The 26,913-nt window shown below is 53.9% G+C and overlaps 8 protein-coding genes and 1 non-coding gene across 9 annotated transcripts; 6 read left to right on the top strand and 3 right to left on the bottom strand.

The window, feature by feature from the left end:
* Positions 1-257: 257 nt before the first annotated feature.
* On the bottom strand, positions 258-1,035 carry J4E93_006381 (uncharacterized protein; the record flags this gene model as incomplete). Its single annotated transcript, XM_049344296.1, has 2 exons — positions 258-314; positions 364-1,035. 2 exons carry the CDS (start codon positions 1,033-1,035, stop codon positions 258-260), a joined length of 729 nt encoding a protein of 242 aa, XP_049198731.1.
* Positions 1,036-2,481: 1,446 nt separating this feature from the next.
* Positions 2,482-4,816, top strand: J4E93_006382 (uncharacterized protein; the record flags this gene model as incomplete). The annotated part of the gene is made up of 6 exons (XM_049344297.1): positions 2,482-2,586; positions 2,634-2,802; positions 2,854-2,954; positions 3,008-3,476; positions 3,525-3,607; positions 3,659-4,816. 6 exons carry the CDS (start codon positions 2,482-2,484, stop codon positions 4,814-4,816), a joined length of 2,085 nt encoding a protein of 694 aa, XP_049198732.1.
* A 660-nt stretch (positions 4,817-5,476) lies between these two features.
* On the top strand, positions 5,477-7,288 carry J4E93_006383 (uncharacterized protein; the record flags this gene model as incomplete). The annotated part of the gene is made up of 3 exons (XM_049344298.1): positions 5,477-5,699; positions 5,756-6,207; positions 6,263-7,288. The coding sequence occupies 3 exons, from the start codon at positions 5,477-5,479 to the stop codon at positions 7,286-7,288; spliced, it is 1,701 nt and encodes a 566-aa protein (XP_049198733.1).
* Positions 7,289-9,552: 2,264 nt separating this feature from the next.
* Positions 9,553-10,658, top strand: J4E93_006384 (uncharacterized protein; the record flags this gene model as incomplete). The annotated part of the gene is made up of 3 exons (XM_049344299.1): positions 9,553-9,865; positions 9,911-10,055; positions 10,112-10,658. 3 exons carry the CDS (start codon positions 9,553-9,555, stop codon positions 10,656-10,658), a joined length of 1,005 nt encoding a protein of 334 aa, XP_049198734.1.
* Positions 10,659-11,419: 761 nt separating this feature from the next.
* J4E93_006385 (uncharacterized protein) lies at positions 11,420-14,495 on the bottom strand (the record flags this gene model as incomplete). Its single annotated transcript, XM_049344300.1, has 3 exons — positions 11,420-12,885; positions 13,114-13,553; positions 13,663-14,495. The coding sequence occupies 3 exons, from the start codon at positions 14,493-14,495 to the stop codon at positions 11,420-11,422; spliced, it is 2,739 nt and encodes a 912-aa protein (XP_049198735.1).
* A 1,560-nt stretch (positions 14,496-16,055) lies between these two features.
* Positions 16,056-17,926, top strand: J4E93_006386 (uncharacterized protein; the record flags this gene model as incomplete). The annotated part of the gene is made up of 3 exons (XM_049344301.1): positions 16,056-16,279; positions 16,327-16,614; positions 16,672-17,926. The coding sequence occupies 3 exons, from the start codon at positions 16,056-16,058 to the stop codon at positions 17,924-17,926; spliced, it is 1,767 nt and encodes a 588-aa protein (XP_049198736.1).
* A 561-nt stretch (positions 17,927-18,487) lies between these two features.
* Positions 18,488-18,576, top strand: J4E93_006387. Its single transcript has one exon. It is a non-coding gene; the product is annotated as a tRNA-Asp (tRNA).
* Positions 18,577-21,343: 2,767 nt separating this feature from the next.
* Positions 21,344-23,499, bottom strand: J4E93_006388 (uncharacterized protein; the record flags this gene model as incomplete). The annotated part of the gene is made up of 3 exons (XM_049344302.1): positions 21,344-22,615; positions 22,668-23,169; positions 23,219-23,499. 3 exons carry the CDS (start codon positions 23,497-23,499, stop codon positions 21,344-21,346), a joined length of 2,055 nt encoding a protein of 684 aa, XP_049198737.1.
* Positions 23,500-24,266: 767 nt separating this feature from the next.
* Positions 24,267-26,652, top strand: J4E93_006389 (uncharacterized protein; the record flags this gene model as incomplete). Its single annotated transcript, XM_049344303.1, has 2 exons — positions 24,267-25,424; positions 25,471-26,652. 2 exons carry the CDS (start codon positions 24,267-24,269, stop codon positions 26,650-26,652), a joined length of 2,340 nt encoding a protein of 779 aa, XP_049198738.1.
* Positions 26,653-26,913: the final 261 nt, after the last annotated feature.

A 26,913-nucleotide genomic window follows, 5' to 3' on the forward strand; every position in this document is an offset into this window, starting at 1 on the left:
AGCGACTGAACGCTGATGCCCTGCGTCAGTCGCGACTTCCACACACGCGACTGGGACTGGGCGGCAGACAAACGACACCGGTAACACCAAGCAACGAACTGCAGTAGCAAATATTGACACACCCTACGCCGTCATTACACAGAACTACATACGTCTTCTCGTTGATCATCGACCAAAAAAATGCGCCTGTTGAAAGCCCAGACACAGAGCATCAGCAGGCATTCGAGCACGACCTCGCCAGCTCGACTTCATGAACCTCAACCCCCGATCCCGATCAAGCCCTGGTTCGTCCTGCAATAGTCGTCGCATGTAGCCTAAAGTCCTTCGTTAATAGGTGCCAGCAAGGAGTACGCAGACACTTACCCTAGGCATGCCTCTTCTGCCCCCATCCTGCACCATACTCTCCAGAGCTACAACATACTTGGTGATCTCCTCGTTTCCCAGCTTCTTCAATGCCTTCAATACAGCATCGATCGTTTCCTGGTCGGGTCCTTGATCACTCGTACTCATCAGGTCGATACCCGGGGGCGTTTGGGTGAACTCCACTGCCGTCGAATAGCTCGCGTAGTATGGGACTCTGTTCGCGTCGCAGCCCCAAACCAAGATGCTGTATTGGCATGTAGCTCCGACCAAAATCCCAGTAGCTGCAAAGTCCAGCACTGCTGGCAAGTAAGGATGCGGTGTGTCGACGCCATATGTTGTAATGATTGTGTCGTTGCCTGGGAATTGGAACGAGAAGAGGTCATTCACAAGTCCAGTGGGCTCAGAGGGGTCGATTGGAGTCGGGTCGTATTGTACGTTCCGCATCGCAGCATACTGAGGGTTTGACGCGAGAATCATTGACCATGGTTGGAAATAAAATCCGACGGGTGGTGGCCGCCATGATCTGCCGTGATGGGCATGATCGGTGGTATTGAACGTTGGAGGTATGCGAACCTGTACGCCTTCCGCACCCACCTTGCGCGGACAACCGTCGGGGGTGGTGTGGGCGAGAGCACCCAGTGCAAGCTTGAGGAGTATCACGATGGAAAGCATGATGCCGAAGGTAGTCTGTAAACGAGAAAAAAAGAGCTCAAGACTTCTGAATGTATATATGTGACATCCGAAGCTCCCGCTGACTGTCTTCCCGATTAGGAAAGAGGCCGGGGTAGTTGCTCGTGGTCGTCGTACGTTGGCGAATAGACACGCCAACCGAGCCGTGAGTCGGGCCACTCGCTCCTCACCACGCACAACAAGTGCGAGTAACTACTTTGTGCAATCGTGGGCAAGCCCAATGAGGTACCAATAACATGTTGCTTGTCCATGGCGCGACGCCAATATAAATGCCTCGTGCATGCAACATCAAGCCTTCTCGTATAGTCCAGAAAAGTTCATTGTAGTCGCAGGGCGTGACGGTTCTGTAAAATCACCTTCATATCATTTTGTTCCGCTGTTCTGAGTCAGCAATTCGAATGACGCCTGTAGCCTCGATACTCTGAATGCGAGGGCACACTGTATACCTAGATGTTAGCTCTCCTCTACTATTCGCAGATAGGTACTATGCATTCTCCCAGCGAGAGCCAGAGTAGATCCATGCTGTCCTCACGAAATTGTAGGTGTTGAGCGCATAGCGACATGGAAGATTATGGCGGCAGATGGCGGGTGGAGGCCAGTGGATGCCGGCTGCAAAGCTTTGGTCTCACAGATATGTGCGAACGGCCACAGTTAAGCTGAAGTGCCATCTTAAGACGAACAAGCACGTATGTGTCGAAGCTATCGAGTAACGACAATATTGCGAAGATGCAGGTCGATCATTACCGTGGAGAAAGCCGGACCACGGGGATCCTCTCATGCAAGCCGACTTCGGACTCCACCGCCAGCGCATCCTCATTGGCTACCACACCGTCGCTTATCTTCATTCTCCTGTTTACCTCATCGAAACCACCAACCCCAACCTGCCTCCAACCTACCCACCATCTCCACGCCCAGACCCAGTTCTGGCTGCCCAAGCAAAAAGTTACAGATACCAGCCACTCACAGCTGAGCAAGAAAATTTCCGCTGAGCCATTCGGTCCTGCCCGCCACTACGAGGCAAGCGCGATGCACCTCCGTTGCAAGGCCGTTCGTTATCAGCATAGGCGAGCGATCATGCAACGCCCAGTCGGCTAAGAGCTGAAAGTGCCCTACAACAAGACCTCATCGCTAATATAAGCATCAAAATTGCGTAGAAGACGAGAGGTTTCTAGTCTTGGCCGTCGTTGCACGTTACCTAGTCTCGACATGCGCCTATCTTCAACCAATCATGTGCCGGCCCGATTGCCAATCGAAGAGATGGTTGTGTGCGGTTGAGAGGTTCGAGATAGCAGTCTTGGGACCGAGCTGAAGCCGGGAAACGGTAATCGTGGGGATGCTTTGGGGTATAGATACCTCGTTTGCCCCGCTGGTATGCTTCGACAGCCAACGCTCTGAAGCTTGACGTTGAAACAAGCTACATCTCTCGATATGGCTGGCGGCGGTACTCCTGTTGGCCCCTCTGCTTCTCCCCTTGGCCAGGGTTGGGGCTATGGTATCGTGCTTGGTGTTGGCTTTCTCTTCGCCCTTGGCATGGTATGTATACATGATTGCTATAAGCGCAACAATCTGACAACCTCAAGGTCTTTACCACTTGGGTTCTCAAGCGCTACAACAATGAGGTGCAAACTTCAGAGATGTTCTCAACTGCCGGTCGTACTGTCAAGTCTGGTTTGGTAGCTTCAGCAGTAGTGTCTTCATGGACTTGGGCAGCTACCCTGTTGCAGAGTTCTTCGGTCGCGTTCCGCTACGGTACGTTTCGACACTACATCACATCAAAACCAGAATTCTGATCTTCGTTAGGTGTTTCTGGACCACTCTGGTATGCCGCTGGTGCTACCGTACAGATCCTGCTCTTTGCTACCGTTGCGATCGAACTCAAGAGGCGAGCCCCTAACGCTCATGTGAGTGAAACAGCTTCTCGCTATTGGCGAAGCTAGAACTGACCACCCCGTAGACGTTCCTCGAAGCTGTGCGTGCTCGATACGGAAAGGCCACGCATTTCGTGTACATCACGTTTGGCCTCTTCACCAACATACTCGTGACAGCCATGTTGTTGACTGGCGGATCTGCCGTCATCAGCTCTTTGACCGGTGTGCCTACAGCCGCAGCCTGTTTCCTACTTCCCCTGGGTGTCGTAGTCTACACCATGTTTGGTGGTATCAAGGCTACGTTTCTCACAGATTACGTCCACACCGTTATCCTCCTCATCATCCTTCTTACTTTCGCATTCACGACTTATGCCACTGGTGACCGGCTCGGCTCGCCCAAAGCAGTGTACGATCGTCTGCAGGAACTTTCGGCAACCACCCCCGTTCCCGGCAACGCTGGCGGAAGCTATCTTACGATGAGGAGCAAAGATGGCGCCATCTTCTTCGTCATCAACATCATTGGAAACTTCGGAACTGTCTTCATGGACAACGGATGTGAGTGTTCCTTTACATCAAATGGTATCAGAAATTGACAATAGTCAGACTACAACAAGGCCATTGCCGCATCCCCAGTTCATGCTCTTCCCGGATACATCATCGGAGGTCTTTCATGGTTCGCTATCCCTGTAAGTACTTCTTCCATGCGCATGTCGAATCACGTCTGATCTCGTTTTCAGTGGCTTTGCGCAACCACTATGGGCCTCGCCGCTCTGGCACTGCAGAGTACGGAGTACTTCCCTACCTACCCCAACGGTATGGATGAAGCCTCGATCAGCGCGGGCCTCACCCTTCCGTACGCTGCTGTAGCGCTGCTCGGATCTGGCGGTGCAGTGGCTACCCTTCTAGTCGTGTTCATGGCCGTCACTTCAGCTTTCTCGGCGCAGCTCATCGCCGTCTCCAGTATTCTGACATACGACATCTACGCAACCTATATCAACCCCAGCGCGAGTGGCCGACGTCTCGTCTACACTTCACACGTCTGCGTATGTGGATTCGGGCTTGTCATGGCTGCATTCTCAACCGGCCTCTGGTATGCAGGTATCAGCATGGGTTGGCTTTACGTCTTCATGGGCGTAATCATCTCGTCTGCGGTTCTTCCAGCAACCCTCACGTTGATGTGGAAGGGTCAGAATAAATGGGCGGCAACTTTGTCGCCAGTTTTGGGTCTTTGCTGCAGCATCACCGCCTGGCTCGTCACCACCTCCAAGCTGAACGACGGTGTGATCACTGTCGCTACTTCTGGCGCCAACAACCCAATGTTGGCTGGCAATGTTGTCGCACTGCTTTCGCCCGTCATCTTCATCCCGGTCCTGACCCTGATCTTCGGAGTTGACAACTACGACTGGGTGTCAATGAAGAACATTCGCCTTGTCGACGATTCGGATGTTACAGCAGCTGCGCACATGGATATTGAAGCCGTGCACGGCCGCCATGCTGCCCTCTCCCCAGAAGCCGAAGCCGCCGAACAAGCCAAGCTGTTCCGCGCCTCCAAGATTGCAAAGATCACCACCGCTACGCTGACACTCGTTCTTCTCGTACTTTGGCCAATGCCTCTATATGGTTCCGGCTACATCTTCAGTCAGTCGTTCTTCTCAGGATGGGTCATCGTTGGCATCATCTGGCTGATGTGCAGTACTATGGCTGTTGGTGTATATCCTCTGTGGGAAGGCCGTGAGAGTTTAGCTAGGAACTTCGGTGGTATGTGGCGCGACATCACTGGCAAGGGCCGTCGTCGCGGGGATCATGTTGAGGTGGTGGAAGGTGAGAAGACAGCTGCGCCAGGCACGCAAACACCTAAGGAGGCTGATGCGAAGGCGTTGGAAGAGAAATCGTAGATGAAGTTGGCAAACACACACACACACACACACACACACATACGGTGGAGCCTTCATTAGAGTGTCCTATACCTCGCGTAAGAATGGAAGGTTCTCTGGAGAGCACAGATTTCGCGTGTAATGCTGATTAGTAGCAGCTGTTCCAGGCCGCAACAGGCAAGCGTCCCGCTCGGTGCTTCCCTCGGCCACCTCCTGAACTCTTGCACATCACCGCGAGCATCGACCCGGTTGCTGGTACCTCGTGATATTGATTACAACTCTGTCTAACGCTCTCAAGACCCGTTCGGTGCTTCTTCGCCCAATGTTGTGGCGGTTGACCACGTTTTGCAGGGAGCCTTACCCGTGTCACCACGAACGCCTTCCCAAATCCAGGATGCATGCGCGGGCAGACACCGCCCCAAGAACGCGCTACTGGAGAACGAAGAAGCGCGATTGCAGGAAGTTCCGGAACAATGTTCTTGTCGATCAAATTGTCCGGGGTTGCTCCAGGTACCCCGCGACCCCAGTGCTTACCCGGTAATAACTTCGGGGCATCTCCGCCGAGAGGCTTGTTAGCTTTCTTCGAGCGACGTACATGCTTGCAGCGGTATATAATGGTCAGAGCTACTATGGCTTCAGATTTATCCTCGCCAAGTACACTCGCGCATCGCTGTAATCATCATGAGCGCCCTCAAGTTCCTCGGCCTTGCTGCGCTTGCTGCAGCGGCTCCAGTGGAGGAGCGCGCAAAGAAGCCCAAGAGCTTTTTGAAAGAGCTTGGAAACTCGACTTGGATTATCGGCAATGAAATCTGGAATGTTACGCAAAATCGCCAGTATGCCGATAAGTTGTGGTACAAGGGCAAGGACCGCGTTGGAGATGCTGTTGGGCACTATGTTAGTTACAGTATGTGTGAAAAGGTGCTGCGGCAACGGAGTCACAACACAGCTAACAACCTGTAGACGGTGCGGCATCTGATTTGAACTGGACATCCGCCGCGATTGTGGACTCGGATACCGATCACATCAACGTCAAGTTTACGGCGAAGGAGGGCGACTTTCACTGGGTGATCTACGATGACCTTCCAGGTGCATACCAGTACTTTGTCAATCACGACTTGCCTACGCTGGGCGAGTTCCGTACTTTGTGGCGTCTCGACAACACCTCGTTTCCACGTGGTCACAACAATGTCAAAGATGGCGTGCTTCCCGCATTGGAAGAATACCGTCAAGCTACAAACGTCCAGGATGAAACCTGGCAAAAGGCTGACGGGTCATTCTTGACAAAGTATGACTGGAGTGGGTTTGTTCGAGACCAAGAATACTATGGTGTTTACGGAGACGAAGTTGGGAGCTGGTACCTCAACCCTGGGAAGGATTACTACAATGGTGATCATCTCAAGCAGGAGCTCATGGTATGTTCGATCCAGTCGCCTCGCTGGTATGCGGTTTGATACTAACCTCTAAAAGGTCCATCGCGAGTCCCAGACAGGCGATGCAGTGCAGCTGAACATGATTCACGGCACACATTACCAGGCCATCGCGCGTGATTCCTTCGCGGATGGCAAGATCTGGGGTCCATGGCTCTGGTACCTCAACGACGGTAGCAAAGACGACGCCGCAGCCCGCTGGAAGAAGGAGGAAGCAGCCTGGCCGTATAAGTGGTTTGACAACAAGCCCTACCAGTCTCGCGGCAAGATGCAAGGCAAGCTCCTCTTGAGCGACGGACGCCCAGCTGCTGGCGCTGCCGTGTTCCTTGGAGACAACCGCAACACAACAGTATCAACGCTCGATCAAGGCCAGAACTGCTACTACACCACCTACGCCGACAAAGACGGCAAGTTCGACATCCACGACATCCGTACCGGCACCTACGCGCTCTATGCCTGGGGTAACGGCGGCGCTATTGGCGATGTCACAACAAATTTTACCCAAAACGATGTCGTGATCCGCGAGGGCAAGAACACGAACCTCAAGGAGATGACATGGACGGTCACCGACAGCGCGAAGCGCATCTTCCAGATCGGCGACTTCGACCGCACAAGCGACGGCTTCAAGCTCGCCGATCCAGCCCACCCCTTTGAACACGCCCGCATTTCCAAGTGTCCCGCAAACCTGACCTATACCATCGGCACCAGCACTCCTCTCGACTGGTGTTTCGGTCAGTCTGCTCTCGGTACCTGGTCTGTTCTCTTTCCTTCCAAGAGTACCTCCGCCGCTAAATTGACGGTCTCGCTGGCGGGCTTCTCTCAGGGCTCGAGCTGCGATGTCCTGCTCAACGACGTCAAGGTGGGTAATATTACCAGCGCAAGTCTGTTGAATAGCCAGGATACGTATCGTGGTGCGACACGGGCGGGCGAGTGGAGATTGCTTGAGTTTCCGATCGCGGAAGGTGCGTTGAAGGGGGAGGGAAGCAACCGACTGGACATCAAGGTCACGAGGACGACGCAGTGGAGAGGGTGGCTTTGGGATAGCTTGGTCTTGGATGAGATGTAGATGAGAAAATCAATCGTATCGCGCATGCATCGTCTGTGCTCTCGTGTGCTCAGAAGGAACGGGCAGTTGCCAAGGTCTGAGGCTTGAACAGGCTAGCGTTTTTTTGGATGTAAACGTCATCTTGCCCAACCTCCCCAAGGGGTATGGTGACCTCACACCACCCGATTTAGCAGCAAAGCACTCCTGGAAGTCATCCTAACATCTGACTTCTGTAGGTACGAAACGATGGTGCTGGTGTCCTTCTTTCTCTCTCCTTCCTCGAGACCCGCAGTAAAGGCGAATGACTCAATGAAAAAGATACTGCGAGTTGAATCGCAGTATGGACATGCCCAATGAAGACGACTTGCGTCGCATAGCTTGCCACTTGATCTTGGAAGTGCGAGCACTCTCGACACTTGCCCAAGGTGAGATGTTGAGATCTCGTCCGGCCCTCGAGACATCCGTGAAGATGTTCCGCGGTCAGGACTTTTCTACGCTCGGTGAAGACGATACCAAAGGGGTGCTAAGGTGGGAAGGGGTACGTACCTGCTGTTCATCCTCCGGGCCCCACGAGTCAAGTCCTGAGTCTGGGTATGTATCTCTACGCGAGTCGAGACCTTGGCAGAGAACCGACCTCTTCGGGTATTGGGTCTGCACTGGACTAACATCGTGCAAAAGACCGACCTCAGGACAATGGCGGTGTTGCTGTCACTACGTTGGCCTGCACAACGATAGCACAAACATCCACAGTTTACCTATGGTGACATAGGATTTTCCATCGGCGGAGGCGTACGACCACCGATGGTTGGCGGTCTTGAAGAGTCCAAAAAGTGGCACATGGGCCCCTCTCCAAGTGCCGTGGTTCGAGAAACAGAAGAACAGCTTAGGCTTTTTACGACCGCCGCTGATCTCTTGTCTCTTTGTCGTCGATATGGGAGCCAGCTACCCGCATGTCATGTATCGTGGGCCATTTGACCTATCAGAAGTTCCGCAAGTCTTCTTATCGCAGATATCTTCCGCACACGTTCCCCTGAGAAGGGTAACACTGGCGGTGGGTACACGTGGGATGGAGTCGAACCACCATTGTTGTGACCTGAAACAGGACCACGAAGAAGGCAGCCGCGGTTGCTGTTATCCGTCTATCCAACGATTGTACCTGACATACGAGCAGTGACTGTCCATAACTGAACCTGACGACGGACTCACTATCTGCCAGAGCGTCTCACCTCCGTGGTGGTAAGCCGTCGGAGCCAGTAGGTCACCTACGAACCTACCGTGAACCAATCTATGCGGTCAAAGAGGCCATCACTCTCTTTGACTTAGCATAGACCCTGCCGAACCCGAATCCATAAAGGCTAAGGGCCAGCCAACTGCGGAGTAAACCACAGCCAATAAACCGCAGCCGTTGTTGGAGTCCAGCAAACCTGTCGTGTTCACTCAGCCGCGTTCGTCTGTCGACTTGTACTCTCGGTTCCGTGGAAGTTGTGCGCATACGAGTGCGCCAGAACCCGGCAATCTGAAGGTATAAGAGTCAGCTGGATACCACAGGGTTTACGTGACATCTCCAGAACTTACCTTCATAAAGAAGATCGAAGGATGAGAGTTACAGTCGATCAGCGGCAGCGGCCGGCGCAGGCTAGAACGCCGAAGGTTGCGAGTCGCACTGATCCTGCGGATGTGAGTGCGACTGAAGAGGAAGAAAAGTAAACAAAGTGGAAGGTAATATTCGAAAGGACGTGGAGGGGCGCTAGACTGGCGCTTGGACCAGCCGAAGCTCTGATGACGGTCGCAAAAGATAGTGAATGGTGAATTTGCGTGGTCACATAGCCCAAGTCTTCCCTGCATGGTTTAGGCTACAGGCCCACGTTCAGGGAGATATGGCGTGTCAGGCAGGATGCAAGAGGAACTAGAATGGGGGGAGGTTCGAACGCATCGGAGCCATCCGGCTTTCCAGTACGAGACTAAGACGTGTATAAGCGCCCCATCGTGAATCTGAACGTCGATAGACTGTAGGCAGTCACATGGGTTTGGACCGACTCCAGACCTTCATTTCGATACCACTACGTCACTGCAAACGCGATAGGCTCCCGTTACAGCACCGCAAAGAACACTGTCCTCGTCCCACAACTACTCTTTAGCGCCTCCTCCGATTGATACCACACGATCGTTTTACCGTTGCTCCTCTCTAATCATACCCAATTCCCAATACCCAACTCTTCCTCGTAAGTCCTTTTGTAAGCACGAAGTGAAGCGACGAAACTGACATACAGATAAAAGTGAACACAATGTCCTCATCGGGATATGACCTAGGACCTGCGGTGAATGGTGGTCAAGGCGATGGAACCTCCGACCTGGGGGATACCACGGCAACCGTGATGTCTCGTCTCGATGTCGCCCTCAAGGACATGCCGGGAGTCACGACCCTGGACAAGGTGAATGCTCTTATGAGCAAGGTCGCTGCCGCCAAGGAACTGCTGGGGGGCTTGGAGCCAGATCTACTACTACAAGCTCGCAGCAAGGTCGATGAACCCGACCGCGAGTTATACAAGAGCCCAGCCCTGCTAAAGGCTTACGAGCAGATCTCCAAGAACACACAGGGTACGTTGACGAGATCGAAGAAGATACAAACTCTAATGTCAACAGCAGACGCACCCGAGGATGAGTTTGAGGTTGCGATGATGGCTGCGTTTACGGCTTGCGAGGAATCTGAGACATCCCAAGAGGGTACACATCCACAAGAGCCAACTCTTCAAGACACCCATCGTATCTTGCAGCAGCCTCAAGCCCAGTATGTCATATTTTCAGCAGCCTCATGATGTCAGGTAGTCACTAACGTCGATATAGAGTTGTTCCACGCCCCAAATATACGCCTTCTTATCGGACATGGTGCGAGCGAGAGAACGCCGCAAATGCTGAGAACAAAACCAGGAAGGCTCACAAGCCCTGTGACCGTAAAAACTGTCCCTTCTTCCACGAGGATCAAAACAAGTACTTCAATAGCCCCTCCTACACGGCCGACAGGAACGCCGAAGATGTCGACAATTGGGAAGAGCTGCCGAGGTTCGCAGGTCGCAAGGGAGCCAACGTGCGCGAAGAGAAGGCCGGGAAAAACGACCGCAACTTCGATGCATTCTTCAAGCGAATTAGGGGCAAGGGCAAGGCGACGGAGAAAAAGGCCGACGAAGAACGCGCCCAGAAGAAGAAGAAGTCTGCTCTGGAGGTCAAGGCTGCTCCTAAGACTGCACACAAGTCCACCAAGGCTGCCACGGACGCTGAGGCTACTGTCAAGGCACCGCCCAAGAAGCGTAAGGTCGCGGCTACCACGGGAGGAGCGAAGGGAACTGCGGAGCAACCAGCGAAGAGGAGCAAAGGTGGCGAGGCTGACCGCTAGATGTATTCATGGCGCTCTTCTGGAGTATGTCTGGTCGCCTGCCCTGCAAGGACCTAACGATTTTCATGACCTGGGTTTGAAGATTTAGTACATCACAGGAGCCAAGATAAGGGATATCAGTATGAGTAACTCAATAAATTCCTGTATGTCCATACTCCCAGCGCAATGCAAATGTCTTTCCAGTCCCTACCATACCATGCCATGCCATACCTAACCTGATGCACCACCCTAGCCGCTATGGGAACGAACAAAGGTCCAACCGGAACCAAAAGTAAAGGGCTAAATTATGGATACATAGAAGAGAGATCAAAGGAATGTATTTGGACTCGCAAAGCGCAATCCACCTCCAAGCTAAAACCAGAAAAGCGCTGAAAGTCACTGGGGACGGAGGCTGGGTCCTCCAAAAGCTGGGCAATGCAGAAGAAGAAAACAAGTCGTGATACAAACACCATCGCTGAAGCGCAAGGTCAAGGAAGGGCGCTCAAAATCACTCGCTGTGAGAGCATGCGAACAGCCGGTTCGGAGGAGGCGGTGTGTGGTGGTTTGCAGATCGAAAAAGGAATTCGTGAACGGCTGTGGAGCCGAAAGAAAAAAAAAGGCAACGCGTTTGCTGATGTCGCGATTGCCGGGACGGGACAAGTCTATTGTGTCGTGAACTCGTTTTTAGTGGGTATCAGTTTCTTTTGGGCGATATTGCTGGGGCCACACGGTTGTGCTGGCCCCTCTGGTTCGGGCAATGTTGTGATACAGGATAGGACATGCTATAGGAGACTCCAGAACGGTAGGGCTCTGCGGTCGTAACGTCCCCAAGGCTTTGTTGATACAGGTAATGGATTCCCCCTCTTTTCTATTTTCTCTGCAAAGTCGAGCTTCTTCTTGCGCTCGATATCCGGGTCGTAGTAATGGGTTGCCGTGACAGGGACCTTGAACTCTTGCGTGCTGAGAGGCAGTGTGTACTTGAAGTTGCCTCGCACTATTAATTCGAAGGGATACTGCAGAACTTCTTCCCAACGTTCACTGCCACCAGCTTCGGTCTTGTTTCCGGGGTGCGAAAGTCGGAGCTCGCCAATGGATTCGGCGCGGTGTCGCTGGAAAAAGGAACCTTCAAAGTTTAATGGCGAATCGAAGTGGGCGATGCGGCCTAGCAACATGGTCCGTGGTTCGCCCTCGATAGGATCGGTTCCTTCGTCTACACCGGTAATCGAGACCTCTGGAACTGCGTCTTCCTCAATCGGTCTCCAATCTTCTACATTGTCATGTGGGCCATTCCCGTGCTCGCGCCACCAACTGTCCGACCCGACATGCTTGCTCTTAGCAAACAGCGAAATGTCCATGTCGGATACAGTGACGCCGATAATGTTGGGATTGACAGCGTTGACTATGAGATCCAGCATGATCTCCTCTTGACTTGCAACGACGTTTTGAATATCTCGCACTACAAGGCTAGTGAGCGGCTTCGTAGTTGCGAAGACGAGCCCAACAGCGCAGAATACGACGACGAGCAGCAGGATCGACAGAACTAGGCAGCCAGCGAACCGACGACACCACCCACCATCACGGTGATGCCGGCGCTCTAGCTGGCGTATAGTGGCAGTGTTGCGCTGGCGAGGCGTCCGGGCTCGTGGGCTCCGCCCAGACTGGATTAGAGGTGTGCGCTCATCATCGGCGATGTTCTCGGCGTCGATGTCGTATGCTGTAGAGAACTCCCCACTTTTCTTGCTGCCGTTGCTGTGACCATTGCCAACATTGAAAGTATGGAAGCGAGGGCTGTTCGGTTGCGACGTGTGTCTGGAGGACGGGCCACGTGCGCGCGAGGATTGTGGTACCGAGTTGTCGCTGTCCATGGTGATGTGGCTGAGCGCGCCCCGACCCTGGCCATGTCTTCCAATGTGGTGATGGTGGCTGCCTCCGCCCGCTCGTCCGGAGCCGATGCGGACAGTACCCTCACCGCGGTCATCGCCATCAATGCTCGCGTTGGTGTATGGGTTCGTGAATTTGATGCTGCTCTTCTTGCTTGGGTGCTTGTGCGTGTCGCGGATCTGGAGTCGTGGGTCTGTGAGGCTGGCTAGCGACGTCATGCTTGGCGTTCGCGAGTGGTGCTGGCGGCTGCGAGTTGGCTGCTCGGGAGGATTCGATTCGTAGATAAAGGTAGCATCCGAGTCAGACGAGTCGGCCTCGTCGACGGCGCTGGCCACCTTTTGTTCGAATACATCTGCTTTGGATGAAGCTGTACGATAACTTGAGTTAGTGCTTGAATAAAAATAGCTGAGATGGAGAGGGCGGGGAGGAGCCATGCTCAACGCTGGACTTGGGGGTGACAAGGTCAACAAAGACGGCCGGTCGTCATATGAGCGGTATGAGAGGGGGCTGCCGAATGAGATGTTCACGCCGGAGCGAGAGCCGTACTCGGACCGGCTTGGGATGTAGTAATGGTACGAGATGTGTTGCAACCTACCAGTGCCTGCATTGATGGATGCGGCCTTCCGTTTGGGGGCCTTCTTCTGGTTCTTGGGACGAATTGTCTCGTTACTGGGCTTGAGCCGTATGCCGCCGTCGACGCGACCCGAGGCGGATCTGTCCTGGTTTACAATCGATGGCTGCGCGACAGAGGGCACGGTTTCGGTCTCGACCGTCATGTTGCGGAGGGGCGGGTCTCGCGATCGCGTCGACATGGAGGACAGGGAGGGTTTGGCCGAGACGGTGTGTGGGCGATGGGTGTAGGCAGAGCGCTGTTCCTGCATCTTGCCCTTCTTGGCGCTCTTGGTCGCGCTGTCGCTCCCGCTCTCAGTGTGCTTGGACGTGTCGTGCTTGGTGCTGAGGTCTTCGGTGACTTTGGACGAATTGACGTCATTTCGGTCCTGGTCGGTTTTGTGGGAAGTCGCTGGGGGAACAAAGCTAAGAGCGAGGTTAACAAAGTTTGCGGATGGCAGCGGAAATTGGCTCCGTCGATAGTCTAACGTGCGTCGCGATGACAAACAGTGGGGCCGTTGCGGGGAAAGCGTACCTTTGCGGCTCTAGACCATCAAATCCGGGAGTGGCAGGCAAGCTAGATTCTTGCACCGTTGCCAGCTTGGGAGCCACGCCGCCGGAATTGCGCGAGGGCGCCTTGATGGTTTGCTGAGGCTGTGTCTGTGGCTGGGCCGGTGGCTCGTCGACGTCGCTCACGGGCACGTCTTCTCTTACTGGGAAGCGAGAGACTGAGGCTGGGGACGAGCTCTGGACAACGATAGCGGGCGTCGACTGGGCCTCGGGCTTCTTGATCTGCGAACGCAGCGAGTTGGTGCGCGAACGAGAGCGGCCGTCATCGCCCGGCGGTGGTGACTTGAGGCGCGGTGAGAGGGGCCAATGGGGTGTCGTGTCGCCTGAATTCGGTTTTGACGATGGCTTGGAAGCGCGTGTGGCTCGCACCGTGTCGGTCGACGATGTTGGGGTGAGCTCTGGTATGCTGGTGGAGGACAGAGCACGCTGCACGCCCGGGGCAGCAGTCGAGTTGGACAGACTGGAGCCGCGGCTGGGACTCGCATCGGCGCTGCTCTTGCGTGAGCGGAAGCCCGGCCGCACACTGGCACCGGACGGCGTGGCACTGCGGTGGTGAGGGCCGGCGGGCGAGGCTTCTCGCGACGAGCGCGGCGAGGGCGAGCCGTTGACGCTGAAGGGCGGGCGCTGGGCAGCCAGCGGGTGTTGACGCATGGGAGCCGACATGTCGGGGGCGGTGGTGCTGCTCGTGGGGTCGTCGCGGGCAGGCGTTGACGTAGTGGGCTCAGCACTCTCTGCCACGCCGGTCAAGGACTGGAAGCCGTCGAGGTCGTCGGCAGTGGATGCAGTCGGAGGCATCATCATGGACGTGCTTTTGCTTCAATGGGCCGCAGCACTCGTGGCATCCTCCGCGGGCTCCGGCGCGTCTTCGCTGGTTGGGGCCTGGACAGCAGGCAGGTCCGGGTGCGAATGGGCGGTAAGTAGATGAGGCTGCTGTAATGAGTACGCGGCGCGCGGCCGTTGGACAGGGCCGTGGGCGGGGAGTGAGCTGTCGCTGTCGGTACAGGGGGGCTGTGGCGCGCAGACTGCGTGGGCATTTGAACGCGCTGCAGTCGACTATGGACGAGGTTTAACGTTGTGAAGACGGACACGTCCAGCGCTGCCTGGTTGCATCCGGCCAGCCCTGGACGGGAACGCTGACGCACCCGAGGCGCATTTCAGGCACGAACCGACGCCTGCCAGCGCATCGCACAAAGACCTGCTCTCTCCCGCACACGGCGAATCCCTCTCCCATCGCATCGTCAGCTGCGGCCTGCCGTCTTATGGAGTGGCTTCAACTTTCTCCACGCCCTGCACACCTTGTCTTGTGATAACGATTGATCGCCAGCTGCGCTAGCTTCCCTCTGGGGGTTTGCGCACCACACCTACATGCCCGGCATGTCGGCACTCGCGCAGAAGCAATTCTCATGCACATCCTGCAAATCGCAAGTGAACACCCCACGGACTTCATCCCACTTTCATGAGCAGGTTCTTGTCTGCCGCGTCGACGCTTTAGGGTCGGCACGGTCTCACCTCAGACGGGTGCAGTCACTCGGTCATCGCACTTGTAGTCTGCTGCAGGTTTCCTGATTTCAATGTGCATCGTAGCCCTTTAACCGGCCGAAACATCACTGAGACGCTGTTACCACGGGAGGAGCGCGTTGCCAAAACTGTAAATCAAAGAGGCGCAGTACTGTCCAATGTAACGTGACAGACGGCTCTCGATCACAATCCGATCCTGACGTCGCGCCAGCCCTCGGAATCGACTGACGTCTCTTACGTCGAGTACACCAGCAGCAGACACCTAGCAGCTCCTTCACAAACTTACGCAGAGTCACCAAGGTAGAAAAGTGACAAAGACACGTGGCAGCGATTCCTTTCAATACGGCGTCTCCAGTAAACAACACGTTGCGCTCCTTCCATACCGTCCAAGATCCGAGCTTCGCCCGGACATCTAATGCTCCGAACCTCCGCTGATAAGATTATCTTTGCATCTAATCTGATCGAATTTTCCGCGCTAGCACCTTCACGAACACCACCACTCCACTTTACGCATCCTCAATACTACTTCAAGTATCGATGTTCCGGGACCAAGCACTGCCAAGTATTTGAAACCGCCTTGGTAGCCTTGTCATAGGTGCGAAATGTAGAAGGCGGTTCCAGTGTTATGGTCCTGGAGGGTCGGCAGTGGCCTGATGGTGGCCTCAAGACTGCGGCTCTGTGGATTTATACGAGTGGTGAACGGGTAGAATAGGGTTCTGGAAGTTTCAAAGAGTATAAGAACGCATTGTAAGATACAGTGATTGGGTGTAGTAGGCCTCTTCGTTGATCCTTTCTTCTCCTTTCTGACCGGATTGCGCTATCGCTTCGGTGTCAGACAGCATGCAGTTCCTCTCTCGTCCCAAAAACCAGGTTACCGACACTGTCGAGCCCGCCGGTATGTCTCATCAGGCGGCCGATACAGAGAAGGGCGTACACAACGATGCATCTCACGACAAAGCTACCGATCAAGAAAGCCTTTCGAGCAATGCCCAAGCTGGTGTCAAAGCCGTCGAGGCAGCGGCAACAGTGTGGACGAAATATCATCTCATCGGCGCCTATGTCATGTTGGTACCGCCCCTCCACCTGTATGCCTCGACTAACATGTATCCAGCATTTGGTGGATCTACTTCGTTACCGCCCTTCAAGAAGTCGTCATTCGCGCCATGAACCCATACGTAACCAGCGCCTTCCGCCTTCACTCCCTCACCGCCGCCACGGGAATCATGTCCTCCATAATCGGCGGATTGTCCAAGATCCCCTTGGCGAAACTATTAGATATGTGGGGACGGCCTCAAGGACTTCTGCTCTCACTATGCGTATGGATGGTGGGATACATCATGATGGCTTCGTGTAAGAATGTAGAGACGTATGCTGCGGCTCAGGTGTTCTCCTCTACCGGGTAAGCATCATCTCTTGTCAGACAAGGTTGGAAAGAACATCGCTAACAAGACGTCAGATCACAAGCAGTGTCCTACATCCTAACCGTCTTTATCGCCGACACCTCGACGCTCAAGAACCGCGCTCTCATGCTCTCCTTCGCAACCTCGCCCTACATAATCACAACCTGGATCGGCGGCCCCGTCGCACAATCTGTGCTGTCTGGGCCAGGCTGGCGCTGGGCCTTCGGCATCTTCACCATCATCATCCCCGTCGTCGTCACACCTCTCGCTGCGTTAGTTCTTTTCAACGACAGGAAAGCGCGGAAGCAGGGTCTACTTGAGCCACGCAGCATCGACTGGAGTGCTACAGCCATCAAGAAGTTCTGCGTCGATATCGATGCTGTTGGTATCCTGATTCTGGTAGCAGGCATGGCTCTGTTCTTGCTGCCGTTCAGCTTGTACAGTTACCAAGCGGAAAAGTGGAAGAGCCCTATGATCATCGGCATGATAGTCGCTGGCTTCATTCTGCTTATCGCATTTCCTATCTGGGAAAGATTCTTCGCACCCGTCACGTTCATCCCGTACAAACTGCTCTTGGACCGTACGGTGTTCCTCGCAGGCATCATGTTCGTCTTTGTCTACTTCAACAGCGCGGTTTGGGGGAGCTACTTCGGATCCATGCTACAGGTGGTCTGGAACCTCAACGTAACTACCGCTAGTTACGTGCAGAGTATCTACCGCGTTGTATCCTGCTTCTGGTGCTTGGCGGCTGTTGGACCGGCAATCAGGATCACCGGGCGCTTCAAGTGGGTTGCGGTCTTCTTCGCACTGCCAATTGACATCCTGGCTCTGGGACTCATGATCCACTTCCGACAGCCAGGAACCTCAGTGGGTTTCATCGTGATGACGCAGATCTTCACTGCAGTCGCGGGAGGCACGATCGTCATCGCCGGCGAGCTGGCTATGATGGCGCCGTCCGACCATCAGCACATGGCCGTCATCATTGCTGTTCTCAACCTTTTCTGCTCTATCGGCAGTGCGGTCGGAAGTACAGTCTCGGCAGCTATCTGGACTGGAACCTTCTACAACAACCTCGTCAAGAACGTTCCGGCTGGTGTCAATGTCGCTGATATCTATGCCTCGCTACCCAACCAGCTGTCGTACGAGTGGGGATCGCCTGAGAGGACTGGTATCGCGCAGTCCTATGCTGATTCGCAACGGCTCATGCTCATCACGAGTATTTGCATGCTGGGATGCGCGCTTATCGCCGCTGCGGGATGGCGCGACATCAACGTTAAGAATATCAAGCAGGTCAAGGGTCGCGTTGTGTAAAGGTCGTTCGCCTCGACGTGCATTGCAAGTTCAATGATAGGCGCACGCCAACCTAGGAAAAGTCTAAACAGCCTAGGGTCTACGTTAACGTTGGGTCACCTACTTTGCAAGTCGTTGGTTTAATGTAGTCTGCAGACCTGTTTAGATTTTTCCTTGTATGAGGTGGGAGCAACGTTCAGTCACGAATTTGAGAGTGTTCAGCAGCCGCATTCAGATGCACCACAATGCAATGTCATTATAAATTCCGTACCCAATCTCTGACTTCTCAAGGAATACAGGCTCTTATGCTGCTATTCAACACCTAGTGATTAGTGTTCGGGCTCTACCCACCGTATTAGATGATGGAGGTTCCACCACCGACTCAGACCTAATCGCCGCTGCCGCCCGAAGACCCCGCCATACAAATTTTCGCCGCCTCACCAGCATTTGCTAGCAGCCACCAGCAAGCGTGAGCGATTTGCACCTTTACATACCGTCGTCATGCACACGCAAAATTAGGATATAAATGTTCAAACTTTGAGGTTTGCCATCAACCACCTACTCAACTATCAAGTTGATCAATCTTCAGTAGTATAGTGGTCAGTATTTCCGCTTGTCATCTTGCAAAAGACAACTCGCGGGAGACCGGGGTTCAATTCCCCGCTGGAGAGCTTCTTTTTTGCTGTTCTTGCATGGCTGATAGTGGTTGCTGTGCTGGATGAGTTGTGCCCGAGCGTGCTTAAATTCATTGTTTTTGCAGGCAGCGGAAGCGTGTGAAAGTGGATAGTATTCGAACAGCTTGATGATGCGTTAAAAACGCACGTAAAATGTGGGATGTTGTCTTGTTGGCAAAGTGTTTGGTTTGTCGGGTCCGCATTCTTGTCAAGGTACCCCTCAGCATTTCGCAAGATGGGAGACGCAGAGCACTAGCCACACACTTTTCCAATGCTGCTATTGACAAGCGATCAAGTGCGCTCTTCAGACTTCACATGTGCTTCTTCAACCCAAGATTGTGTAGATGCAGCCTAAGAGTTATCGAGGCGTGTAAGCCCCGCGGCTGCGCGATCTCGCGGGAAGTGCCACGCCTACATAGCCGCTTGCACAGCAAGTCCCCAACCATTAACTATGCGACTGCTTGACTACACGGCAACCCAGAAGATACACATGGCCGCTTTAGCAAAATAGCATTCTTTTGCAGGTCTAGACATATCCACTTCAGTGCGATGGCGCCGCTTTGGGGTAGTCAACTATCGCCAATCTCCAAAGGAACCGGCCCTGCTGCGTACCCAAGTCGCGCAGCAATCACCACCAACTCTTCCCATCGAGCAAAGGGACGTACTCATGCAGCGTCTCATTCCTTCTGCAGATACAAAGTATGCAGAAGACGAATATCAAAGTAAATTCATAAGCTGTTAAACTTCGACCGGCGACATGAACGTTCGCGTTGCTCTTTTCGTAGGCTTCCGACATAACGGTTTTCGTACTCGGCTTTCGGACACCAGCGAACATCAGAGTTAATATAGTTTTGGAAATTGAGTCGAACCGAATGCTATCAGCTGGGGAAGGGCCGCAGGAGCGGGCAGCATTAGTGTAGTTGCAGATGCTTTTGTTGGAAAGACATAAAATAGGCGAAGTTCTCTTTTTGTCGCTCTCTAGAAGTATCGCATAAGTGAGCGAAGAACGCTTTTTAGAGTTTGCATCAGATACAGAAGAGGAGGAAGTGGCACAGCCATTCATCTTTGCGAATACCCTTTTGGCCTTTTAGCGGATTAAATTAGGCGCAGCGCGGCAAAAAATGTCCACAGCATGAACTGTTTTCGTTGAAATAAAGCTTCCAGGTGGATGGGGAAGGAAGAAGGGTGCGGGAGTAAGGAATTCTACACTGCCCCAGCATCAGAATGCACATCGCCGCTTTCAATTTCCGCAATCAGGAAGAGGGGAGAGAAACGAAGGACAGTCATGATCTTCCAGTTTCAATGCTTTAGTATTCCTTTTCTAAGATCTCTCAATTACACAGAGAACATACGGGCCTCCCTTCACTGTTTTGGTGTAGTAACTCCGTCGGGCGGAGGAGAAAGAAAGAAGAGTGCCATATAATCAACTGCTCTGATATCGCACTTGCGCACATGTAGTTAGTTTCTCGTTTTTCTGATAATGAGAGAAAGATGTACGAACTTGTCGTTCGAGAGATAGGACCGCGAAACTCTCGGAGCGGATCATGTAACGTTAGAGGGAAGTTCTTAGAGCCACGTTTGAAATCCTAGCTAGGAGATGTAGGTAACTTTGAAAAACGCAAAAAGAGCGCCCGCACATGGGGTTGGTGCGTTGGTATTTTGTTTCAGCCAGATCTTCCAGTCATCAACACCAGCTCCTGGCATTTTGAGAAGAGCACGGCCGCGCGGACGTGTCTCCACGCTATCGAAATTTTGGAGAAGAGGAAGAGTGCTCAGACATGTGCGTAGGTGGTTCAAATTTTGGTAAAAAGCACAGAAATGTGTAGATAAAGAAGAAGAAAGGTAGAAGGTGCGAGGAGGTATTTATACACCACTGCTCACTGCTCACTGCCCATACGCAACATTATCCCGTCATTTGAAAATTGATCGAGATTGGAAGCCAAGGTACAGTTTAAGCCCACTTCCAGTAATACCATGGCACTGAGAAACGCATCTTTGAGAATGTAAATCCCGCTTTCGAAATGGAGTTTGCGAAATTTTCGGAGGCGCAGAACATGATAGTGGGCGGGTACGTTTTTGTGAGAGCGCAGCGCCAGACACATGGCACGATCGGCGTATCATTTCTAGGACGAAGACCAGAGCCGGCAGAAAAGTCATGATGATCTTACTCCAGGGCTTTTAGTGTATACTCCAGGCAGTCAAATTATTTGTTCTTTGAAGTAAGACACCAGGAAGTCGCCAACAAAACATGAGATCGACTTTGGGTATTTTGAAAGGAAGCGAGACCCGGCAGACATGTCGACGAACTGCAGGTCTTTTGCTAAAAATGAAGATGCGTTTTATAGGAAGAAAAGGAAGAGTAAAGGCGGGAGACAATTATATACCCGTACCCAAGCGCCGAACGCTCGGACACTGCAAAATGCCGGTGATCAGGAGCGGTGGTGGTGGTGATCATCATGATGTATATATATTCCACGACCATATTATTTCAGTCGTGTTCCTTCTGCTATCTACGTATACACTCACCCAACAGGCGAAAACGTCTTCATGTACATGAAAGTACTCATCAACGTCCAAAAACCTGTCGTTTTCGCCATACACTGGCCCGTTTATCGCGCCAGTCCACACTGCAGAAAGCGCCGACGCTCAATATATACCAACAGCGCCCAACAAAGAAGCCACTAAACTATGCAAAACGACATTCAAGAAGCCAAGTAGGAGATACAACGCGAAGGACTGACGGAAAAAGTCATCATCCTAACCGCTATAAGTACGTCCCCCCACCCCCCTTCTCAAATTCCTTAGGATCCCTCGGACTCAGTTCCGAACCATCCGTATCCACCCTTCTTATCGCCGGCTTATTTTGCACTCTCTCGGGCTCAAACCCTGGACTGGACGTCCGTGGCATATCCCAGTCATCTGAGTAGCCTGGTGGACCAGCCAGCTCATCATCATCACGGCTTGCTATAGGGAGGAGATTTGTTGAGTCGCCTTTCACAAGGCCCAGTCTCTCTTCCTCGGTAGCGGTGGCTGCCGCTTTACCCTCTCTGCTGCTCTTTCGACTATGCCTACTAGTCGGGCGCACTTTGCTACTTGACGCTTCGCCTGTGGATTCTGAGCGGTGCCTGGAGAAGACGTTTTGGAAGGAGAATTGGCGCTTGGCGATATGAGGGTTTGGTCGTGGCGGGGCGAGAGAGTCGTTGGAATCGGTACGGCTGTGGCGATACTGCGGGTCAGGGAGCGCGGCGAACTGGATGTGTGTGTCGATTGGCTTGTAAGATGTGTCTTGTGTCATTATGGTTTGCTTGTAGGATCCGGCGTCTGATTCGCGGTCCGATGCGCCGTCGGCTTGGGGAATAGAAGGCAGTGTCTGCATGCCCATGCCTGCTGTCCCTGGAGCGTGAGAGCTGCCGCGACTACTAGTCGATTTACCTCGGGAGCGCAGTCGTTGGAAGAAGCCGGGATGGAAGCTAGCGTTATCGTCGTCGTCGTCGGATTCGTCGGTCGGGAATTGTGACATCCCAAGAGGGGGGTGGATGGTTCGGGTTTGGACAATGGTGCCGCTGCGCGTCGGTGGCCGATTGGGGTCGAGAACCGTTTTACGTCTTCGGAGACCGTCGAACTCCACCTGCTCGCCCTCACCAATCGGTTCCATGTGCTCTTCTTGAATCTTCTTTGCCTCAGCAAGCTCCTTATGCGACCTAGCCTTTGACAGTGATCTGAGGATTGCCGCGCCGCCGCGAAGGGTGTCGGCTCGGGGCTCGTATTCTGGTTCTTCCATCTCTGCGACGGTTCGCACTTGGTCGAGGTCGCCTTTGAAGACGGCGGAGTCGGGAACGTCCTTGGCCGACTTGGAGAGTTGTAGTAGCACGACTCCGGAACAAATCTGCAAGAAACCCATGATGACGGTGACGATCTGAAGCGGTGTGCCTTTGAAACCCTGGAAGAGGACGGCCGAGGTGACGATAGTCGCGGAAGTGAAGAAGACGTAGTAGGTTGGTGTTACCAAAGCAGCATTGAACAGATTCAAGGCTTTCTGGGCAAAGCTTAGCATACTCCACATGGCCAAGAAAGAGTGAGGGACTTACGTTGAGGTAGATGATCTCTGTCAGCAATGTGACAACCACAAAGACAAGCAGCACATAGAGGAACCATTCCTTAAACTGTCCGCCGTATGTGCCAGAAGCCTGCGCTACGACAGCAGCACCGAGACCTTGGGTCGCGACAACACTCAGCCCTCCGATCAGACTGCAGATGGTGATGTAGACCATCATGGTCTTCTTTCCGTACTTTGGGCCCAGCCAGAGAGCAATGACAACACATGCGACAATGACGACACCTGCATAGCTGAGGAAACCGGGCGCAATGACCCATTTCTTCATGTCTTGAATACGCGCGACAGACGACTGCTCTGGCGCGTTCACTGCGATGACAACAGATCCAATGATGCAGTTGAAGCAGCCCACCTTTCCAACAAAGCTCAAGCGTTCCTTCAAGAATATGGTCGACAGTATAGCGCAGATAACGACGGATAGGGCGCCCATGGGGGTTACGAGGATAGCGTCGGTGAAAGCGTATGCGACAAGATTACTGCCAGGTATTAGTAGGATGTTCAGACGTGATGCCTCGCAGTCTGTACCATATCTCTCCGACAATCATGAGTGTCATGCCAAGCCACCACCAGGCGTTCTTGAGGTACCCGTAGCCTTCTCCCGCCTCTTCATTGTACTTCTTGTTCGCCTGTAACAGGCCATGCTTCTTGATAACAAACGACGTGCCGATGAAGACTCCCGATGCAATCGCCAGGACGAGACCAATGATCTTGTACGAGCCTGGACGGGTTCCGGTATCGCCGCCCATGCCACCAGCGCGGGCATCCAGTTGGGCGGCGGCATGGAGGACGTGAGCTGTTGCGTCCATGGTTTGGGTGGGTCGCAGCGTGTGCTACCAAGTGCTAGTGCACCGGCGACTCGACCTGGGGGTGTAATTGATTTTGAGGCTGTTTTACCGCGGAAGCATGGATAAAACTGTTGGCGACTTCAATGTCGTGTGTGAAGGTGCACGAGGCTGCACGTGGAGGAACGCTGGATCGCGGAGGCAGGCACGCTTTGGGAAGTCTGTTTGGACAGGGTCCAGGGCGCCACGGAGATGAGAGAGGAAGGCGCGGAGCGGTCGCAGAGGAAGTCGCAAAAATCGGAGAGGAAGGCGCGAGTGGTAGGGGCTTTCTGTTGGTGAAGTACGAGGAAGGCGCAGTCTTCGGTGCAGATGCGGGCCGTTGGTGCGTAATCGTGGTGCGTACAGCTGAAGGGTCTAGATGCGTAGGTGATTGGTGCGCAGGTCGTCGTGGTGTTTACACGGCTGTTGGGGGCTAAAGCGTGGCGCAGAGGGGCTGCCAAACGCTGTTATACAAAAAGTCGCGGCGGAGATTGATGGAGTAAACAGAAACATGCGACAGTAGAGGCCGTCCCGCCGCCGTCAACATGTAATCTTGCTGCAGGGGCAACGGCGCATGGATCGTGGGTGTCCGGGGGGCTCTGAGACGTCACCGGCCAAGAGATCGGCGCCCGCCCACCAACGCTTGACAGCTGCCGGGCCAGAAATAGATGATCAACACTCGACAGCCAGTACGCGACGTCTGATAATCCTCCACTGCTGCACCTCCAGCGGCATGATTGCAGTGTCTGAACATGGCAGTTGAAATCGACGACCACCAGGACATCTTCGCCGCCGCCAGCGTGGCTCAGATCCATGAGGCCCTCGGCCAATTGCATGAGCAGGAGGCCAGCGTCACCCAGCGCCTAAACGCCCTCATCGCCTCGCAGAAGGATCTCTCGCGCGAACTCGGTCGCCTCGATCTGCTGCGCGCCCACCTCGGCACCCAAGCGGTCAACACGCGAGCCATTAGCAGTGGCATGCTCTCCGACGCCGCCTCGACTGCGAACCGAATCTCCAGCGCCGTCAAGCGATTAGACCAGGAACAGTCCAACGTCAAGGCCACACTCGAGGTGGTGGAGCAGGTGGCGGAACTGAAGGCATGCGTGCTGGGCGTACATGGGTCTATGGGAGCTCCCCAGGACTGGGAGACGGCAGCAGGCTATCTCAGTCGCGCCGCCAAGATACCCGACGACGTCGTAAATGGCAGCTTCGCAGAGGAGATTGTACCTACGGCTGAGGTGCCTGATCCGCCGCGCGTGACACTAGATGCAGCAGCAGAGTCGCTGTGTGGCCTGTTCCTGCGCGAGTTTGAAAAGGCTGCGCAAGAAGGCGACGGCTCCAAGGTGACGAGGTTCTTCAAGCTGTTTCCTTTGATCGGACGGACAAACGTAGGACTGGATGCATATGGCCGCTATGTCTGCCAGGGAGTAGCCTCACGGGCGCGGACAAACTTCAACTCGGCCGCGCCTGCCCAGAGGAATGAGGGCTTCTTCTACGGCAACACCATCACAAAGCTGTTCGAGCACATTGCCCAAATTGTCGACGGTCATGAGCCACTAGTAGAGCGCCACTACGGACCAGGCATGATGCAGAAGGTCATTGAACGTTTGCAGATTGAGGCTGATGTCCAAGGTGGTATCGTGCTTGACACATGGCATGAGGAGCGCCACATTGACCGCAAACTTACCGATATCAAATCATATGCCTTTTCATTCCTTGTCCAGAGCTTTCTTCCCTCACAAAAACCTGCATCTGGAACACCTCGCTCTAGCTCGCCTGCCAACGGTGCTGGCCGGGCAAGTGAGGATGAAGGAGTGGACATGAAAGAGATTGACGGTTTGCTTGGAGAGGGCGCGCTGATGCTAGGACGCTATGCCTTGTATGCGCGTTTCCTCTCAGACAAGTGTGCAGTAAGTGCGGACACACGTGTATATTCTCATTAGCTTACCCTAGCAGCCCTCCGAACCTGAAGACCGCATCGACTATGGCCTCGTGATGCCCAACTTCCTTGCTACTAGTAACCTCCACAAGAAAGTCAACAGCCATCTCATCGAGCCTGTCAATGCCATGACAACCTTCTTCTTCCGTCGATCAGTTGAGAAGGCTTTCCAGCTGGACGAGGCCCCGGCAGATCTCACGCTTAATCCTACCAAGCCTCTTGGGTCTAACCCACCTTTCATAACCTCCGCCGTGGACGATGTCATGTACATTGTCAATCAGGTCATTCAGCGGACACTGGCAACTTCGCAACGTGCTGTCGTCTCTAGCGTCGTGCCTGCGGTCAGCCACATTCTAGGCGCTGAGTTCATCGGCATGATACAACGGAAGATGCGCGACGAAAGCTACCCCAAGCCTGTTATCCAGGGTGGTCTTCCTCCAGAGGACAAGGTCATCGCGTTCCTGGTGCTCATCAACAATCTCGATATCGCGAACGACTACGTCAAGCGCATAGTACAGCAGCAACTGGGCCGTCAATCACAAGGCGGCGAAGATGATGTGAAGTCGCCGTTGCACGACCTCTTTCCGTTCGGACATGACGCTGTATTCGTTGAGAACACACTGAAGGCAATGGAGAAAGCCTTTGCGTCCAAGAGCGGAGATCTTCTCAACGACGGCATCACCGTACTGTTTTCCAACGTCCTGAAGCCTCGCATTCGACCCATCCTGGCCGAAGCGTTCCGAGACGTCAAATACGATCCCGAGGATGGCGAGAATGAAGATGAAGAGGAGGAGGACGTCGATGTGGTCAAGTCGCGTTTCGACCGTGGTTGGGGAGTTGTGATTCGTCCCATCAAGCGCATCTTGACCTCAGCAAACTTCGACCGACTCCTCGCTCTGGGTCTAAACTCCCTTGCATCTTCACTCGAGAAGCGCATCAAGAGCTACTACGGTAGAGTGAACGAGTTGGGTGCTGTCAGACTCGAGCGCGACATCTCTGGCATCATCACTGCGGCTACGAGTGGCGGCGCCTACTCACTCCGCGATGTCTTCCAAAAGAGTACGCAGATGACGCTGATTCTCAACATGGAAGACGATGAGTTTGCAGAAGTGGCGGAAGATACATCAGGCGATTCGGGCATACCCTGGGTGTTGGACGTTGAAGAGAGGAAGCGAGTAAGAGCCATCGTCAAAGGCTGATCAGATGATGCCTGGAATCGTCCTTCCGGAGCGGGGTTCGTAGGGAGGAGCATTCTTGGCACGCAATCTATACAAATGAACCACTGCCATCCGCCTCGGTAGTGGATTGTTGTCCGCAAATGATTTTCTCTGTCTCCTCGTATCGCGACTGCTCGTGGCACCTTGTTAGTACCACGCTGCGATCCGTTGCAACCGAGTGACATGTGGCTCGTGCCGGCTTGGCTGAACTCTCTCACCTCTCACGGGGAACATCGCACACGA

Source organism: Alternaria ventricosa (assembly GCF_023758065.1).
Source record: "Alternaria ventricosa strain BMP 2768 chromosome Unknown scaffold_10, whole genome shotgun sequence".
NCBI classification, from domain to species: Eukaryota; Fungi; Ascomycota; class Dothideomycetes; order Pleosporales; family Pleosporaceae; genus Alternaria; species Alternaria ventricosa.